This window comes from Scyliorhinus torazame, chromosome 4, assembly GCF_047496885.1.
Source record: "Scyliorhinus torazame isolate Kashiwa2021f chromosome 4, sScyTor2.1, whole genome shotgun sequence".
NCBI classification, from domain to species: domain Eukaryota; kingdom Metazoa; phylum Chordata; class Chondrichthyes; order Carcharhiniformes; family Scyliorhinidae; genus Scyliorhinus; species Scyliorhinus torazame.
Window position 1 is genome coordinate 338,771,881 of NC_092710.1, and position 19,912 is coordinate 338,791,792.

At 48.8% G+C, this 19,912-nt stretch overlaps 1 protein-coding gene across 9 annotated transcripts in view; it reads right to left on the reverse strand.

Moving 5' to 3' along the window:
* Positions 1–19,912, reverse strand: part of disp1 (dispatched homolog 1 (Drosophila)) — a 741,843-nt gene that overhangs the window by 54,843 nt on the left and 667,088 nt on the right. For all 9 annotated transcript variants that reach the window (XM_072500251.1, XM_072500248.1, XM_072500250.1 and 6 more), the window contains one exon: positions 1,363–1,392. In XM_072500251.1, the coding sequence (XP_072356352.1) occupies positions 1,363–1,392 (30 nt within the window). The remainder of the gene's footprint in view (positions 1–1,362; positions 1,393–19,912) is intronic.

Sequence of the window (19,912 nt, forward strand, 5' to 3'; positions counted from 1 at the left end):
AGTGGGTGATATGACCCGTTCTGCAGTCTGCCTGACGGTAAGCTTGGGTGATAGAGATCAAAGCCAAACTCAGGTTGTCTTACTGAGAATAAGGTGCAAGACAGTTATTCACGGAGCCAATAACAGCAGTCTCCGGGTATACCATGCGTAGACCCCGAGTCTCTAAAAGTCTCAGAAAGGTGTTATAGGTATTGGATTGTAAACAGTTGTGCTGTAAACTTTCCATTTACTTCTAGGATGAAAGGAGTTGGGATCAAAAATAGTTAATTAGTATTCCTACCTAGGTACAAGGCTCATTGTTTCGCATTGCCATGGTGAAGAGGAACCCATATTTGAGATTAGGTTACAAGCTTCCCTACAAATCTATGAGTATCGCAGATAGAGAATGGTTAGGTTTGGGGCAGCCTGCAGCCATCTGAGAAGCAGAGAGGAGACCGGTAGCCAGTTTTGCACCCGAAGCATAGGAAATGCTGATTCTACTGTTCACCACTTGCACTCAGACTGAAGTGATCACGTTCGCAAGGATTTGAAGGAAGCAGGGGGATTCACCTAGCTTGGGCTGGTGGAAAAGAAGCTGCAGGTTTGTGGGCAGCACGGTAGCATTGTGGATAGCACAATTGCTTCACAGCTCCAGGGTCCCAGGTTCGATTCCGGCTTGGGTCACTGTCTGTGCGGAGTCTACACATCCTCCCCGTGTGTGCGTGGGTTTCCTCCGGGTGCTCCGGTTTCCTCCCACAGTCCAAAGATGTGCAGGTTAGGTGGATTGGCCATGGTAAATTACCCTTAGTGGCCAAAATTGCCCTTAGAGTTGGGTGGAGGTGTTGACCTTTGGTAGGGTGCTCTTTCAAAGAGCCGGTGCAGACTCAATGGGCCGAATGGCCTCCTTCTGCACTGTAAATTCTATTCTATGAACCCTCACAGTAAAAGTCAGTTTTGGGATTAGATATTGTGCAGCTGGGAAAGTAAAAATGAAAGTAACCCACCGGAGGCTGAGAGTGACTGTAAAGATAGTAATTCTGCGGAGAGTGCAATATGTGTTAACTATCAAGAAGAATGTACCTTTCTCTAATTTAAAGTAAAAATTGCCTACAAAATGAAACTACTATTTTTTTTAGTAATTTGTTACAGTAAACGTTGACAAGTACATCTTGTCGTGTCATTCTTTCAGTTAATAGCTGGAAGTTTGGATCTCTTTTTAAAAGTCGTCAGTCTTTGCAGAGAATAATGCCACCAGTTGATCTGGCCCAAGACACTGCTCTGCACATATGGCTTGGGGCTCAGAGTGGAACTGGCTGGGAACTCCTTTCAGTTATGGGCTCTGGTGTACACGAGGCAGAAACCCTGGTGCTCTAAGCTACTCACCTTCGGGGAAACCGGAAGGGCCTCGGAGGTCTGAAAGAAAAGCACAGAAATAAGTAAAGTTAAACGCCAATACTAAAATGTGTTCAGTAATTTAATTATAAAGACATTTCCCCACTTTTTTTTCTTTATTTTTTACATGGGATGTGGGTATCACTGGCAAGGCCAGCATTTGTTGCCCAGCCCTTCTTGCCCTTCAACTAAATAGCTTGCTAGGGCAATTAAGAGTGAACCACATTGATGTGCGTCTGGAGTCACACGTAGGCTGGGTAAGGACAACAAATTTGTTTCCCCAAAGGATATTAGAGCAGCAGAAGGTTTGTACACAATTGATGCAAGTTATCATGATCATCAGCTTGATATTCGAGATTCATTTAAATTTAAATTCCATCAGTTGCGGTGGGATTTGAACACGTGTTCCCAGAGCATTAGTCTGGGTCTCTGGATTACTAGTCCAATGGCATTACCACTACACCACTAACCTCCCTGCCCAAGTTTCACCCAAGGCAGGAGGTGCTAGGCCAACACTCTATGCCGAGGACCTCTGAAAGCTACCATTAGGCGATGGTTGACAGTAATCTTCACACAGAGAGTGGTGGGTGCGTGGAATGCACTGCCAGCGGAGGCGGTGGAGTCAGTCAGGAGGGACATTTAAGCGAGTCTTGGACAGGCACATGGACAGCAGTAAATTGAAGAGGTATAGGTTAGGTTGATCTTAGATTAGGATAAATGGTCGGCACAACATCGTGGGCCGAAGGGCCTGTACTGTACTGTATTGTTCTATGTTCTATGTTAATCCCATGGGGGTTCTCCAATCTCCCTGTCCTTGTGGGAAGGTTCATGTGTCATCTCTCCTTCTGTAATATTGTGACTGCCAGATTGGGAATTATAGTACTGGATGACTACAAATCAGATCTCTAATGCGTGAAATCAGTTTTCACAATGTGACACGACAAATATTACAACAAAAACTTGCATTTGAAAAGCACATTTAACAGAGGGGAAGCATTCCAAGGCAATTTCACAGAAGCAATTATGCGGCAAAGGTTGACACCGAGTCAAAGAGGTTGGAATTGAGGAGGGTTGTAAAGGAGGAGAGAGAAGCAGAGAGGTTTAGGGAGGGAATTCCAGAACCAAATGGTAAAATGAAGGAAGCAAAGGTGGATAGGAAAGCATGATCATCTGATAGCTCCGTGGCTAAATGTGACCTGCGGTGTTGTCTGAGCTCGACTGAGTAGGAGGCCCATGAGCTACATCCCTGGTCTGTCTTCAGATGGGTAAAGAGGAAAAGGGTAGGTATTGCTCTGATTGTGAACATTGTGTTAAATGAGTAGAATGCTCTGAAGAAGGCCCTGCCGAAAGCCTTAGCTCGGTTTCTCCCTGCACTGCTGCTGAGCACCTCCAGCATTTTCTGCTTTGATTGCAGATTTGGAGGCCGTGCAGTATTTTGCGTTTGTCCCAGCAGGGATTACTCGTTTCAGTGGAGAAACCTGGCAGCGACTGGAGAAAAACTTTCGTCTTTTTGGCCGCCCTTGGTAGGATTACAGTTGCAGTTTGGGAATAGTGTAATTTACCATCTGTTCTACAAGCAGCAATAATTGTTAAATAAATTTCCAAGAGTCTCCAAATCCTCTCGTGTACGGTGTAAACTATATTTGGATAATCTTCATCTCAGCTGTACAAACAGAGTGAATCAGCTGTTGATCAGGGAAACTGCTGCCTTCACCTTCCCGGTTCAAACACTTGAACAGCTTCTACCCAATACTGCTCAACTACAACATCAGTGAAACCTGAACCAGAGCTACTGCTTGATGTGTTATGTATTCTGGGATAACACGGGCTGCAACTCGATGCAGCTTTGACCAAAAGATACTCCAGACGTTGAAGTAAGTTCAATGTGATTTATTGAACCATTAGCACAGTTCTCTATGAGTTCAACTCTCCTGCTAATCTTGCCATAGTAACTCAGTCTAACTAACCAGTCTGCTCTAAGCCACATGGTGGGTGTGATGCTTCTGATCTGCCCCTGTCCTTCTCTCTAACTTTCGCCTGTGGAAAGAGACAGAGCATGTGTGCTCTGTCCTCATATATGGGTTGCCCCCTTGTGGTAGTGTCACCTCTGGGTGTCTTGACTGCCCATTGGTCGTGTCCTTTTCTATGTGTTCATTAGCTGTATGTCTGCATGTCATGACATCTCCAGTGCTCCCTCTAGTGTTTACTTAGTGTATTTACATTAACCCCTTGTGTATATACAGTGATGCATATCACCACACTGCTGATTGGCTCCACTGCTGCCTTAGAGGGTGTTATGGACTGGCAAAAAACCTACAAGACCTGTAAAAGTTTGCACATGAATGCGATGTGATGAGCCCATCTGGTGCACTGTGCTTGGAACTGAGCACCAAGCTCGGGCAGTGGAGATTAAGGGCACAATTTAACAAAAATAATTCTTGTTTTGGACGGGAAGAGCAGGTATTTCTCAGCGCCTGCGGCACCGAGAACGGCCCCACTATCAAACGTCGACTTTTTCTTTTGGCATCAGTGAGGAATCTCCGCCGTGTTTACCTCACTCCCTGCACTGACGTGCAAGAAGAGATTGGGCGCCATTTCTAAATGCTGCCCGATCGCTTGATCTCCTCAGGCACCCCACCCCGGCCTCCAAACCCCCCCATCTTACCTCTTAGACGGTCCTCAAGCCCCCCCTCACCCCACATGTTTAAGGGCAGGGCACCCCCGGGCGCGATACCTGGCATGGGCAACCTAGCACCTTGGCACTGCCAACCTAGCACCCTGGCAGTGGCACTGCCAGCCTGGCAATGTCAAGGTGGCAGTGGGAGTGCCAGGGCACTGCCCTGCCAAAAGCCCGACCACCCGGGGGCCTCCGATGGTTTGGGAGACGCCCCCAGGTGCCGTTACGTGCTAAATGATGCCAGGGCGACGTCTCCCAGGCACGGATGTTCGTCCCTGGGCCTTGGCATAATCGGACGCAGACATATTTAAATGAGCCTAATGGCTCATTTAAATATGTTAATCTGGATCTTGCCCAGGGAGATCCAGATAGTGATGTCTTGTTAGATTGTTAGATTCTCCTGAGGCGTTCCGAGCATCGCAAATCTCTCGAGAGGCCTTTCGTGAGATTTAACTGCCTCGTCGCGTCACCAAGTCGGGCGCAACGAGACCGTTCAATCTTGCCCCAAAACCGGCATTCCAATTTCCACTCTCTTTGCTCACTTCCCCCTAAAAATGTCCTCCTGGTACATCTTCATTCTGGGTCACCATTCAACAGGCACCCTTTCTTCATACGCGGCTATTCCACTATGTAAGGATCACAGAATCATAGAATTTACAGTGCAGGAGTATGCACTGGCCCTTGGAAAGTGCACCCTTCTTAAGCTTACTAAGCTCATGCCTCCACCCTATCCCCGTAACCCCGCCTAACCTTTTGGACACTAAAGGGCAATTTATCATGGCCAATCCATCTAACCTGCACATCTTTGGACTGGGGGAGGAAACCGGAGCACCCGGAGGAAACCCACACAGGCACAGGGAGAACGTGCAAACTCCACACAGTCACCCGAGGCCGGAATTGAACCCGGGTCCCTGGAGCGGTAATGCAGCAGTGCTAACCACTGTGCCATCCATAAGGAGACCCTAGTTCCTATTCTTCCTCTTCATGGTCAGAATCACTGAATAATAATAATCACTTATTGTCACAAGTAGGCTTCAATGAAGTTACTGTGAAAAGCCCCTAGTCGCCACATTCCGGCACCTGTTCGGGGAGGCCGGTACGGGAATTGAACCCGCGCTGCTGGCCTTGTTCTACACTGCAAGCCAGCTATTTCGCCCACTGTGCTAAATCAGCCGCCTCCGTGCCAAATCGGCCCCCTGCAACAGCAATCCGGACCCGGAATCCAGGTACTTCTTATTTTTGCAGAATCCGGGAGCATCCAAAATAAACCAGCTGCAATCTGACTGGCAATATTGCCCTCTCCTTTTCCAATCCACACCCCCCACTCCACCTGCAGCTCACCTTTACAATTGATGATAGTTTCCTGGTCAGCATTGTTGAGACTCGTTTTATATCCCAGATTTATTCACGGAATTTTTAAAATTCCCCAGCTGCCAGTGGGAATTGGACTCATTTCCCTGGACCTCTGCATTACTAGTTCAGTGACATTACCAATATGCCATCGCCTCCCCTTTTCTTCTCCACCTCCCTGACTTTCGCCTTCTCTACGGAACTGGGAGGGGGTTACCTGCGTGCTCGGTCAGACAGCAAGCTCCAGGATCTGTCCCGACTGAAAGTGAAGACACTTGATCAGAGGACTTCTCCACATGATGACAGGCAGCACTCACACAGAAACTCAGCCACAAACACTGATGGGATTGTCTCTCCCAAGCCTGTCATTTGTTCTCCCGCATTAGAAGTGTCGAGAAAACTATGGTTGTGGGACTTGCTGTCTGTCACATTGCTATAATGTAACTTTCGACACAGAACTTGATACACACATAACAAAAGCAGCTTCCACCTTTGGCTGACCCCTGAAACAACAGGCTGACCCTTAGGACAAAGGTGCTGGCTCTGGAGGGCTGTTTTCCCAGCAGCGGGCTGTGAAGCATCGATGACTTATAGTTACCAAGAAAGGAAACTCAACAATTTCCATCTTCACACCACCTTATCGAAAAACAAAATCACTTGTGCAAAAGTCCTTTCAAAAGAAAATTTCCCATGCAAGCCACCACTCATCAAGCAGAGGCAACTTCTCTAGTTCGGGCATGTTTGCAGATCGGAAGACTCATGCATTCCCAAGGAGGCAGCTGGGGTGAGAAGACCAGTAGGATGCCCAACGCTCTGGTTCAAGGGTGCTTGCAAGTGAGACACAAAGGCCTGATTTATACACATGGGAGACACGACAAACAACAGAGGGACGCGGCGACATTATCTGTGGCGTGTGCCACCATGACCATCGCTGGCTACTTGGCAACAGTTGCCAGTACTGAAAACAGCACCCATACTACCCGATAACCACTTCATATTTTGCACTTGGGGCTACACATGCCTCTTAACAGGTCTACAATGGCTTCCAAGGAAAATTAGAGATAGCATTAGACCCAAGGAAGAGACATACAAATTGGCCAGGAAAAATAACAGCCCTGAGGATCAGGATCAGTTTAGAATTCAGCAAAGGAGGACCAAGGGATTGATGAAAAAGGGGAAAATAGATTACGAGAGTGAGCTTGCGAGGAACACAAAAACTGATGTAAAACTTTCTATAGGTATCATAGATTATCATAGAATTTACAGTGCAGAAGGAGGCCATTCGGCCCATCAGGTCTGCACCGGCCCTTGGAAAGAGCACCCTACCCAAGGTCAACACCACCACCCTATCCCCATAACCCAGTAACCCCACCCAACACTAAGGGCAATTTCGGACACTAAGGGCAATTTATCATGGCCAATCCACCTAACCTGCACATCTTTGGACTGTGGAAGGAAACCGGAGCATCCGGAGGAAACCCACGCACACACGGGGAGGATGTGCAGACTCCGCACAGACAGTGACCCAAGCCGGAATCGAACCTGAGACCCTGGAGCTGTGAAGCAATTGTGCTAACCACTGTGCTACCGTGCTGCCGTAAAGGTAGGTGAAGAGAAAAAGATTGATGAAGCCAAATGTAGGTCCCTTACAGTCAGAAATGGGGATTTATAATGGGGAATAAAAATGGTTAACCAACTAAATACATACTTTGATTCTGTCTTCACAAATGAGGACACAAATAGCACACCAGAAATATTGGGGAACACAGGGTTTATTGAGAGAGGGGAACTGAAGGAAATCAATATTAGTACAAATGGTGTTGGGGAAATTGATGGGATTGAAGGTCAATAAATCCTCAGGGCCTGATAATCTATATTGCAGAGTTCTTAAGGAAATAGTGGATGCATTGGTCGTCATCTTTGAGGTTTGCATAGACTCTGGAACAGTTCCTACAGATTGGAGGATAGCTATTGTAACCCCAATATTTAAAAAGGGAGATAGTGATATCAGGGAATTATGGACCAGTCATCTTGACATTGGTTGTGGGGAAAATTCTAGAATCCATTATCACTGATTTTACAGCAGAGCACTTGGAAAACAGTGGTAGAATCAGATAATCAGCGTGGATTTACAAGTCGACTGGAATTCTTCGAGGATGCAACGAGGAGGAAACAAAAAAATGGCAGAGGAGCTGAATAGTTACTTTGCATCAGTCTTCACGGTGGAAAACACCTGTGGGATACCAGAACTCCACGAGAACCAGGGGGCAGAGGTGAGTGTAGTGGCCATCACTAAAAGAACAAAGAACAAAGAACAAAGAAATGTACAGCACAGGAACAGGCCCTTCGGCCCTCCAAGCCCGTGCCGACCATACTGCCCGACTAAACTACAATCTTCTACACTTCCTGGGTCCGTATCCTTCTATTCCCATCCTATTCATATATTTGTCAAGATGCCCCTTAAATGTCCCTATCGTCCCTGCCTCCACTACCTCCTCCGGTAGTGAGTTCCAGGCACCCACTACCCTCTGCGTAAAAAACTTGCCTCGTACATCTACTCTAAACTTTGCCCCTCTCACCTTAAACCTATGCCCCCTAGTAATTGACCCCTCTACCCTGGGGTAGGTTCTGGGGAAACTGAAAGGTCTGAAGGTGGATAAGTCACCTGGACCGGATGGACTACACCCCAGGGTCCTAAAAGAGATAGCTGAGGAAATTGTGGAGGCATTAGTGATGATCTTTCAGGAATCACTGGAGGCAGGAAGGGTCCCAGAGGACTGGAAAGTGGCTAATGTAACACCGCTGTTTAAGAAGGAAGGGAGGCAGAAGACAGGAAATTATAGGCTGGTTAGCCTGACTTCGATCAAGGGGAGGTCATGTCTGACAAATCTGTTAGAATTCTTTGAGGAGGTAACAAGGAAGTTAGACAACGGAGAACCAGTGGATATGATCTATTTAGATTTCCAGAAGGCCTTTGACAAGGTGCCGTATAGGCTGCTGAGGCTGGGGTCAGTTGAAAACATCAAAATAATATGAACAGGTTTTTATTAGGTCAGAGGGGGTTACAGAACCAAGTTGGAATTAAGATACAGATTAGCTATGATCTAACTGAATGTCAGGACAAGTTTAAGGGATTGACTAGCTTACTGTTTCTGAGTTCAGCAGGCGGTGACTATTGAGATAGCGCAGGGACCAGTATTTGGCTCCTGTGTCATGGGGGTGGGCGACTGGTGGCAGTCAACAGAGTGGATATGCTCATGCCTAGTTAGTCCGCGCCGCTGACTATCTGTCTCGCTGGGAGTAAGTTGTGCGCCTCCACCCGCAGCTGCACAGTTATCAACAAGGACCAAAGGGAGTCAAACAAAATGAAGGAGGTGGAAGTTTCCTAAAAGCAAAGACGCCATAAAATTACAAGCCACCCAGAAATATGAGCTCCATTAAAATGTACGAAATGCTGTAATTGAGAACAGATGGAGCTGTAAATAAACAGAGATCACAAAGGAACTAGACCACAATTGATGCATCAATTTAGATCTTCAATATAACTTTTATTATTCCAATCATTCACACTGCCTGTGGGATCTCGCTGCACACAAATTGACTGCCACATTTCTTACCCAGCAATAATGACTGCACTTCAAAATAAAGTATGACACTGGCTATAAAAAACTTTTGGATATACACGTTGAGGTTGAGACCCGCAAAATAAATCCTTTCTTTTTGGTGTAATCAATAGACCTAATGAGATGGAATATCGGCACAGAGCTCTTATCCAATGCCGCGACTTCAGGCTTATTTCTGATACTTGCTATCTGATGGTCCATTGGTAGCAGAGGCTCAATTGTAGCATCTTCACTACTGCATAGGCAGAGTAGCTGCTTATGGTCCCAGATTAGTGGGACCTTCCTGGTTTATACTCACTCAGCAGAACAATATGTGTATGTATTTATTGTTAAAGACAGCAGCAACGCAATGGAAGCTAGTCAGAACACTGGCTTAGTAAATCTGAAGAATTTGCTTGAGGGTGCTTGAGACAATGCATCGAGGTCCAGTGGCTTGAGAATTGGACTAAGCTCAAGATAGAAGCCACAGAAGAACCAGGTTTATAGAAGACCATTCAGCCTGCCCTGTTTATTCTAACCCATCAAGAGGGGGTCAGGGCAATGGAGGCTGTGCTGAAGAGTTCTGCATTCAATACGAACCAACCTCTTTCGCTCCAGACTCAAGGGGCGGGATTCTCCGACCCCCCCACTGGTCAATTTTGGACACTAAGGGCAATTTATCATGGCCAATCCACCTAACCTGCACATCTTTGGACTGTGGGAGGAAACCGGAGCACCCGGAGGAAACCCACGCAGACACGGGGAGGATGTGCAGATTCCGCACAGTGACCCAAGCTGGAATCGAACCTGGGACCTTGGAGCTGTGAAGCAATTGTGCTATCCACCTGGCTGGTAGGCCGTCTACCGGAGTCCTTGGGGGCGCGAGAGTATCCGGCCCTGGGGGGGCCACGATGGCCTGGCCCGCGATCGGGGCTCACCGATCTGCAGGCGGGCCTGTGCCGTGGGGGCACTCTTTCCCTCCGCGCTGGCCTCTGTAGGGCTCTGCCATGGCTGGCGCAGAGAAGAAACCCCCTGCGCATGCACAAAAACATGCTGGCGGTTCTGCGCATGTGCCACTCGCCGGAGTGGATTGCGCCGCTCTTGACGCCGGCGTCGGGCCATCTGGCCAGTTGCGGGAGAATCCCGCCCAAGATGTTACGAAGTGCCTTACAGCCAATAAGTATTTTTGAAGTGGAATCACTGTTGCAATCTAGGAAATGTGTTGGCAATGTGTGCACAGGAAGATCCCACTAACAGCAATATGCCATGTTTGAAAGTGGTTCCAAAGGCAGACTCTGGATCTTGCCTGCAAAAGCAAACAACTTGAAGAAAGTCAGTGAATTATTTCCAAAAACAGAACAGGATGATTTTGCCAGGGTATTCCACGTTAACAGGACATAACTGGAGCTATTATAGGATTAGGTTAAACTTTTCTGCCTTGACCCCAGAGGCCTGTGTGAATCATGCCAAGCCCCGCTGTCTGTGCAGATCGTAACATTTACCAAAAACAAGGAAAGATTTATATTCTGACAGGCAAACACAATTCTGTGACCAACACAATTAGCACAATTTCAATGGTCTGAGAAGGAAGGTGGACTATAAAAGTACAGCTATCAAATCTCCTCAGGCACTTTCACCCCGTCCTGGGGTGTTTGGTTTCAAAACATACCTTACGAATGCTGTGAAATATGGTAGTCACTTCAAAGCGGCTATTTAATTGATGGAGCTATCTGAACTATGCAGTAATGAGCAAGTGAATCACGGTGATTGATTGTTTTAGACAAGTGGGCAGAAGGCGTCACAAGATCAGGCACAGCTGCTGCCTCACTCGCACAGCTGTCTCAGCATGTGCCCGTTTGGAGCCAGTGCGCCAAACAGCTCAGTGGATAGGGTAAATCCACTCTTCTCTTCTCAGATACAACAACATGGAACTTCAATATGGCCATGGGACACTGCCCTTTCATTTATGTCCCTCAGAAGACATGATGTTCAATTGAGTTGTGGATCTAAATTCTTAAGGAAGAGGGGATGGGTGTGTGGTGGAAATGGCAGTGGGAAAGATAGAAAACAAACCAAACAAAATGCTTTAGGGCATTGGTCTCTGTTTCACAATGCACAGGAGCCTCTGTAAATACAGGGTGTTCCTGAGAGTAAATGTTAACACATGCCCAGGCACACACTGTAAATACTGACACATTCCCAGAGACTCCCTGTAAATACAGGCACACATCCAGGGCCCACTGTAAATACACACTCCTGGAGATCCCCTAAAAATACTGACACACTCTCTCTGTCACTGGCGGGTCAGGTACAGGCGGTTAAAATGAATGTGCTGCCTCGATTCCGGTTTATTTTTCAATGCCTGCCGATTTTCCTGCCAAACGCATTTTTTAGAGAGATTGAAGAGATGATTACCTCGTTCATATGGGGAGGGAAGGTGGCCATAATTAATAAGGTGCTATTACAGAGGGGAAGGCAGGCAGGGGGTTTGGGTCTTCTGAACCTGGTGTATTATTACTGGGCAGCGAATGTGGAGAAGGTACGGAGCTGGGTCAAGGAGTTGACTTCGAATGGGTCAGAATGGAGGAGAGTTTGTGTAGGTGGTCGGGATTGAAGGTGCTAGCGACAGCGCCTCTCCCGACAGCCCCGGGGAGATACTCGGGGAGTCCGGTAGTAATAGCTTCGTTGAGAATTTGGAGGCAGTTTCGACAGCACTTCGGGTTGGGGGCAGGGTCAAGGGAAATGCCGATTCGAGGGAATCATAGATTTGAGCCAGGGAAGTGGGATGGAAATTTTCAGAGATGGGAGGAGAAATGGAATTAGGACACCATAAGATTTGTTTCTTGGGGGTCGTTTTAGAATCATAGATTTCACAGTGCAGAAGGAGGCCATTCGGCCCATCGAGTCCGCACCAGCTCTTGGAAAGAGCACCCTACCCAAGGCCAACACCGTCACCCTATCCCCATAACCCAGTAACCCCAACCAACACTAAGGGCAATTTTGGACACCAAGGGCAATTTATCATGGCCAATCCACCTAACCTGCACATCTTTGGACTGTGGGAGGAAACCGGAGCACCTGGAGGAAACCCACGCACACACGGGGAGGATGTGCAGACTCCGCACAGACAGTGACCCAAGCTGGAATCGAACCTGGGACCCTGGAGCTGTGAAGCAATTGTGCTATCCACAAGGCTACCGTGCTGCCCCAATTTTGCAGGACTGAAGGAGCTGGAAGCGAAGAATGGGCTGGAGCAGGTGGAAATATTTAGATACATGCAGGTTCGAGACTTTGTCAGAAAGGAGATACAGAGCTTCCCAATAGAGCCGGCTTCCATACTGCTGGAGGAGGAGCTGACGACAGGGGGACTGGAGAAGGGGGTTGTATTGGCGGTTTATGGGGCTATTTTGGAGGAGTAGAAAGCGCCTCTAGAGGGATCAAGGGAATGTGGGAGGAAGAGTTGGGAGAGGGTATGGAGGAGGGGTTCTGGCGTGAGGTGCTCCGGAGAGTGAACGCCTCCACCTCGTGTGTGAGGTTGGGGCTGATACAGCTGAAGGTGGTGTATAGAGCACACCTCATGAGGTCGAGGATGAGCCAGCTCTTTGAGGGGGTAGAAGATGTGTGTGAACATTGCAGGGGAGGCCCCGCAAACCACGTTCATATGTTTTGTCCAAAGCTGGAGGATTACTGGAAGGAGGTGTTAGGGTAATCTGTAAAGTGGTGCACGTGAAACTGGACCCGGGCCCTCGGGCAGCCATATTCGGGGTGTCGGATCCGCCGGAGTTGGAAACGGGCGCGGAGGCAGATGTTGTAGCCTTCGCCTCGTTGATCGCCCGAAGGCGGATCCTGTTAGGGTGGAGATCAACCTCTCCATCCTGTGCCCTGGCGTGGCGGGGGGACCTGCTGGAATTCCTGGGGCTTGAAAAGGTCAAATTTGAACTGAGGGGAAGGATGGAGGGATTCTACAATTCATGGGCGTTATTCGTTATGCACTTTCGAGAATTGGATCACATTGAACACTAGGGGGGAGGCTGGGCGGGTCGGGGGGAGAGGGACTGTATGTGATTCCTGATTCCTTTTTGTCATTTGTTTATGTTAACATGCGGGCTAATGTTTGGGGGTTTGGTGGGAGGATGGGATCGCTGTTATTGATATGGGGATTAACATTACATTCGTTACTGATTATTGTTGGGTGTAAATTTGGGAGAAAATGTGAAAGAGGAGAATAAAAAATATTTTTTAAAAATACTGACACGCACCCCGGGGACCACCTCTAAATACCGACATGTTCCCAAGGATCCCCTGTAAAGACTAACACTCTCCCGGGGACACCCTGTAAATACTGAGACACCAGCAGGAATCCCCTGTAAATACTGACACACTCCCCAAGGATCCTCTGTAAATACTGACACTCTCCTGGGCACACCCTGTAAATACTGAGACACCAGCAGGAATCCGCTGTAAATACTGACACTCTCCCCAGGGCCCCTTGTAAATACTGACACACTCCCCGGGACATGAAAATCGCTTATTGTGACAAGTAGGCTTCAAATGAAATTACTGTGTAAAGCCCCTAGTCGCCACATTCCAGCGCCTGTTCGGGGAGGCTGGTACGGGAATTGAACCGTGCTGCTGGCCTGCCTTGGCCTGCTTTAAAAGCCAGCTATTTAGCCCAGTGTGCTAAACCAGCCCCTGCTGTAAATACTGCTGTAAATATTGATACTCTCCCCGGGACGTGCTGTAAATACTGACACTCTCCCCGGGGACGTGCTGTAAATACTGACACTCTCCCCGGGGACGTGCTGTAAATACTGATACTCTCCCCGGGACGTGCTGTAAATACTGACACTCTCCCTGGGACGTGCTGTAAATACTGATACTCTCCCCGGGACGTGCTGTAAATACTGACACTCTCCCCGGGGACGTGCTGTAAATACTGACACTCTCCCAGGGACGTGCTGTAAATACTGACACTCTCCCCGGGGACGTGCTGTAAATACTGACACTCTCCCCGGGGACGTGCTGTAAATACTGACACTCTCCCCGGGGACGTGCTGTAAATACTGACACTCTCCCCGGGGACGTGCTGTAAATACTGACACTCTCCCCGGGGACGTGCTGTAAACACTGACACTCTCCCAGGGACGTGCTGTAAATACCGACACTCTCCCCGGGGACGTGCTGTAAATACTGACACTCTCTCCGGGACGTGCTGTAAATACTGACACTCTCCCCGGAGACGTGCTGTAAATACTGACACTCTCCCCGGGGACGTGCTGTAAATACTGACACTCTCCCCGGGACGTGCTGTAAATACTGACACTCTCTCCGGGACGTGCTGTAAATACTGACACTCTTCCCGGGGACGTGCTGTAAATACTGACACTCTCCCCGGGGACATGCTGTAAATTCTGACACTCTCCCCGGGGACGTGCTGTAAATACTGACACACTCCCCGGGGACGTGTTGTAAATACTGACACTCTCCCCGGGGACGTGCTGTAAATACTGACACTCTCCCCGGGGACGTGCTGTAAATACTGACACTCTCCCCGGGGACGTGCTGTAAATACTGACACTCGCCCCGGGACGTGCTGTAAATACTGACACTCTCCCTGGGGACGTGCTGTAAATACTGACACTCTCCCCGGGACGTGCTGTAAATACTGACACTCTCTCCGGGGACGTGCTGTAAATACTGACACTCTCCCCGGGGACGTGCTGTAAATACTGACACTCTCCCCGGGGACGTGCTGTAAATACTGACACACTCCCCGGGGACGTGCTGTAAATACTGACACTCTCCCCGGGGACGTGCTGTAAATACTGACACTCTCCCCGGGGACGTGCTGTGAATACTGACTCGCACCCTGACCCCCCCGGTAAATACTGTCATACCACTGGGGACCCCGGTAATTTCTGACAGTCTCCCAGTAAGCAGTGACACACTTCCGGGGATCCCCTTTAATAGTGACACACTCCCAGGAGCCTCAGTAGATGCTGACGCACCTCTAAGCATAGAAAAATTCCCACAGAGCGGCTTTGGTTGAATCCCAGCACTGAACTCAGCAAATGACAACTGCAATATAATGGGTTTGGGGATAAAATGCCAACTGTCGAGATATTTCCCTTACTTCACAGGTTCTTTGGACTTCTCAGTGGGTTTGCAATAATGGTTTCAGCAATATAGTTATGGGGAGCAAGAACATAGAACCATAGAATTCCTACAGTGCAAAAGGGGGCCACCCGGCCATCGAGTCTGCACTGACTCTCCGAAAGAGCACCCTACCTAGGCCCTCCCCCCTTCCCTATCCCCGTAACTCCACAACCCCACCCAACCTGCACATCTTTGGACCAAGGGAGGAAAACGGAGCACCTGGAGGAAACCCACACGGACACGGGGTGAACGTGCAAACTCGCCACAGTCATCCAATGCCAGGACTGAACCAGGGTCCCTGTCGCTGTGAGTGCAGCAGTGCTAATCACTCTGCCACCGTGTCACCACATGGGCATCATTCTGCCACCATCCTAGTTAAATAGTTGGAAAAAAAACCCGGCATGGGTCCGATACATGCTTTTTCAGTTGGGCTGGTCTCTATTCTCATGATGCTGTTGGTCCTGGGCATCTTCTTCAGAGCGAATTCTTTATTCTTCCATTCTCCCGCCAGCTTTTCGCTAACACTGAATTCCACTCCGGCAGCACAGAATCGTTATGGCGCAGAAGGAGGCCATTTGGCCCAGCATGTCTGCACCAGCTCTCCAAATGAGTACCATTCCCCCACCGTCTCCCTGAACATTCTTCCTTTTCAGATAACAGTCTATTTAAAACATTTTAAATGATTAAATTGAACCTGTCTCCACCACACTCTCAGGCAGTGCATTCCAAACCCTAACCCTAATGGAACAAATGTTAATTTTAGGGCAGCACAGTAGGGTTAGCACTGTAGCTTCACAGCACCAGGGACCCAGGTTCGATTCCGGGCTTGGGTCACTGTCTGTGCGGAGTCTGCATGTTCTCCCCGTGTCTGCGTGGGTTTCCTCCGGGTGCTCCGGTTTCCTCCCACAAGTCCCGAAAGACGTGCTGTTAGGTAATTTGGACATTCTGAATTCTCCCTCAGTACCCAAACAGGTGCCGGAATGTGACGACTAGGGGCTTTTCACAGTAACTTCATTGCAGTGTTAATGTAAGCCTACTTGTGACACTGATAAAAAGATTATCAGATTACTAATAAAAAAAATATCACTACTCGCTGTGTAAAAAGGTTTCCCCATATATTACTTTGTTATTTGATGAGTTAGCGAATGTTACAACTTTTAGTTTGAAACCAGCTTTGTCCTTCATGTGGAGGGCCAATTTCAGTTAGTCATTCGCCACATGTACTTTGCTGTGCTGCATCTTAAACTTCTGTGAATTTTCTTCCCAACATACCCATATCGCCCGCTTGATCACATGTGTTGATTTACAAAAAGTGAGTAAAACACGTATTTCAGAGGTGGGAAATTGAGGTCGACTCCTAATGCATGTATAGAATTTCTTGGTAGAAAAGGGGGTTTGACATATATGCCAAGTATAGGCCTAAACATGAAGTTTGGCCCTCAAATAGTGATACGCCAGTATATCTACAAAATGGCTGCCACAGGACAATGGAGTTCTTGGCCTCTCGAAGCTTCAATAATCACTTACCCACCTAGTGTGCTTTTCCCTCCTCAATGCCTTACTTCAGCACAATTTCATGGTTATCTATCACCCTCCATTATCTCTTGTGCGCAAAACTAAACAATGAATATTGCCAGGCTATCCAATTGTAGGGGCCATTAAAGTCAAGCACGATGTAACCTTTACATGAACAAAAATGTCCCAAACATACAATCAGAGATACTGGATAATAATGTGAAGGAGGTCCTCTGGGCAAAAACTTCCTAATCCATGACCCCAAGTTCAGATGGTGCCCAGACTGACGTACACAAACTTAGCACAAATCAGGAAATAGCTCATGTTGACGATATGCCACATTCACCAATGGTTTCAGTAATATCAGGCAAGGGTGGGTTTGAGCCTGGTTGCAGTGAGCTTTTCGATACCTATTGTCTAACCTCACGTGGGAATGATGACCACTTCATAGGATCATGCAGCGCAGAATGAGACCATTTGGTCCATCATGCCTATACTGGCACTTGGGAAAGGTACAGGAGGCATACTGCACAACAATTAACCAGTGGTTTTACAGAGGAGGGGAGCATAGAACTAAGTGTGTCCTTTATGCCAGTTTATAGGAGCACTGTTTTAATTCAACAATGATTAGAATCAAATTAATGAGCGATTATCAGCTTCGTAAAAACTTTATCCTCAGGATCATTTGGTCCCTAACAAGTCAAGGAATGGCTGATACACTAATGGAAAACTTGGAAAGATGCAAGGTGTACAAACTGCAGAAAATGTTAATCTAATAAAAAGAGGTGACTGCTACACTACTGCACTGACACTAGATGTCAACGGTGCTGAAGGAACAGGAATACCTGACTGACCTTAGTAACCAGATTAAAAAGGGAGAAAATCCATGGCTTGGACGCAACCTGAGCAGTAAAACTCTTGACCTTACCAGTGGTTACAGCAACTAGACATTGTGACTTTAATAGAGCACAGCTTTACCGTAGTAACATAATAATACATCGTTCATGACATGTGTGGTAATACCAGGTATTGCGGTACCGCGAGGTCTACCAGTGGGCAATGTACATAGCCCCGTCCTGAGAGGCGGGGTAAAAGAATCAATGCCGTCCCATCAGCCTCCATTTCTGTAACATCGCTGCTGGGTACAGTTCTATCTGATTAAAGCTGAATCGATATGACTCCACGTGGACTGAAGCGTATTGATTGTGTATCAATTTAATCAGATAAGTACTTTGAAGGTTGGATCTTCGCATCAAGCCGGCGTGCCTTCAGCTCAGCCCGCACGCAGAAAATTCTACCGAGATTTTTAAGCACTGGCTGGCAGTAGGGTAAACCCATCATCCTCGTGTGCCAGGCTAAGCCTGATACAATTTAAGGTGCTACACAGGGCGCATATGACTGGAGCACGGCTTAGTAAATTTTTTGGGGTAGAGGAGAGGTGTGCGAGATGCTCGAGAGGCCCAGCGAATCACACCCACATGTTCTGGTCATGCCCGGCACTACAGGGGTTCTGGGTGGGGGTGGCAAAGGTGCTTTCGAAGGTGGTGGGGGTCCGGGTCGAACCAAGCTGGGGGTTGGCTATATTTGGGGTTGCAGAAGAGCCGAGAGTGCAGGAGGCGAGAGAGGCTGACGTGTTGGCCTTTGCGTCCCTAGTAGCCTGGCGCAGGATATTGTTAATGTGGAAGGAAGCTAAGCCCCCGGGGGTGGAGACCTGGATAAACGATATGGCAGGGTTCATAAAGTTAGAACGGATTAAGTTCGTGTTAAGGGGTTCGGCTCAGGGGTTCACCAGGCGGTGGCAACCGTTCGTCGACTACCTCACAGAAAGATAGAGGGAATGGAAAAGAAGTAGATAACAGCAGCAACCCAGGGGGGAGGGGGGGGAGGAATCGGATGGACTCTCAGGGATGTTATTGTACATGTATAGGTATTTGGTATGTATATTGGACTGTCGGACTGTAATTTTGGAGAGTATTTATTTTGGACAAGGCAGTTGCCATTTAGTTTTGTTTTTCTTTTGTTTTTGTTTATATATATTATTTATTTATTTGTTTAAAACTGGCCACGGCTATTTATATTGCTTTATTGTTGTGTAAAAGAAACACTACGTATTGTTATGTTTGACCAAAAAACTCGAATAAAATATATATTTTTAAAAAAAGCATTGGCTGGCATGCTTCCAGAGCTACCTCGAGACGGCTGCCGACACCCCCACGGAAAGGCAGAAAATGCACCTCCTACGCTCGCGGGTCAGCCCGGCGATCTACCCCCTGATCGAAGGGGCGGCGAACTATGATAAAGCCATGGAACTGCTGGAAGGACACTACATTCGGCCACTTAATCAGGTCTATGCCCGTCACCTGCTGGCAGAGCCCAGATGAGACGCTAGAAGATTTCTACAGGGCACTGATCGTGCTGGGCCAAAACTGCGGCTGCCCAGCGGTGACGGCGAACGAGCACTCCGAACCTTTAATTCGAGAAGCTTTCGTGGCAGGTATGATCTCCCCCGACATTCGCCGAAGGCTGCTCGAAATGGAGACGCTGGGCCTCACCGAGGCCCGGGCCCTGGATGTGGCGTACAAAAATGCCCTTGCGTACGCCCCTGCGGGCTGCGTGGCACCCCGCCGCGGCAGCCCCCCAGACTTACCCGCTTAACCCCCAGACTTACCCGCTAACTCCGCAGGCCTGCGCGGCAAGGCGCCCCCCGCTACCGCCGTCGGCCAACGCTGCTTCTTCTGCGGCCAGGCGAATCACCCGCGCGCGCTGCCCGGCCCGCACCGTCACCTGCAAAGGGTGCGGCAAGAAAGGCCACTATGCCGCGGTCTGCCTCGCCCGCGCGGTCAACGCGGTGTCCAATGACTACCCTCAGCCATTCCTCCAGCCGCCCGCTGCGCAACCACAGCCGTTCTTCCACGTCCCGACCATCCCAGGCCCACCGCCGCACTCCCTTTTCCCAGCCCCGCCGGCCCAACGCGCACCGCAGCCTTTGCCCCGCCAGGCAGCGTCGCAGCCGCAGCCATTTTTCCCCCCGGCAACCATGCTGGAGGAGTACGCGCAGCCATTTTGTCCCTCGCCGGTCCAATCGTCGGGGTCTCCGTCCCCGAACTCCATGGGCGATCCCTGGCCGGCGCCATCTTGGATGGGGCCTCAAGCCCCCCAGCGCGGCTGGCTACGTGCTGCCGGACCAAAACCCCTTGCTGCAGCTGGCCTCCGTCACACTGGAGCAGCATGTGCCGCCAGT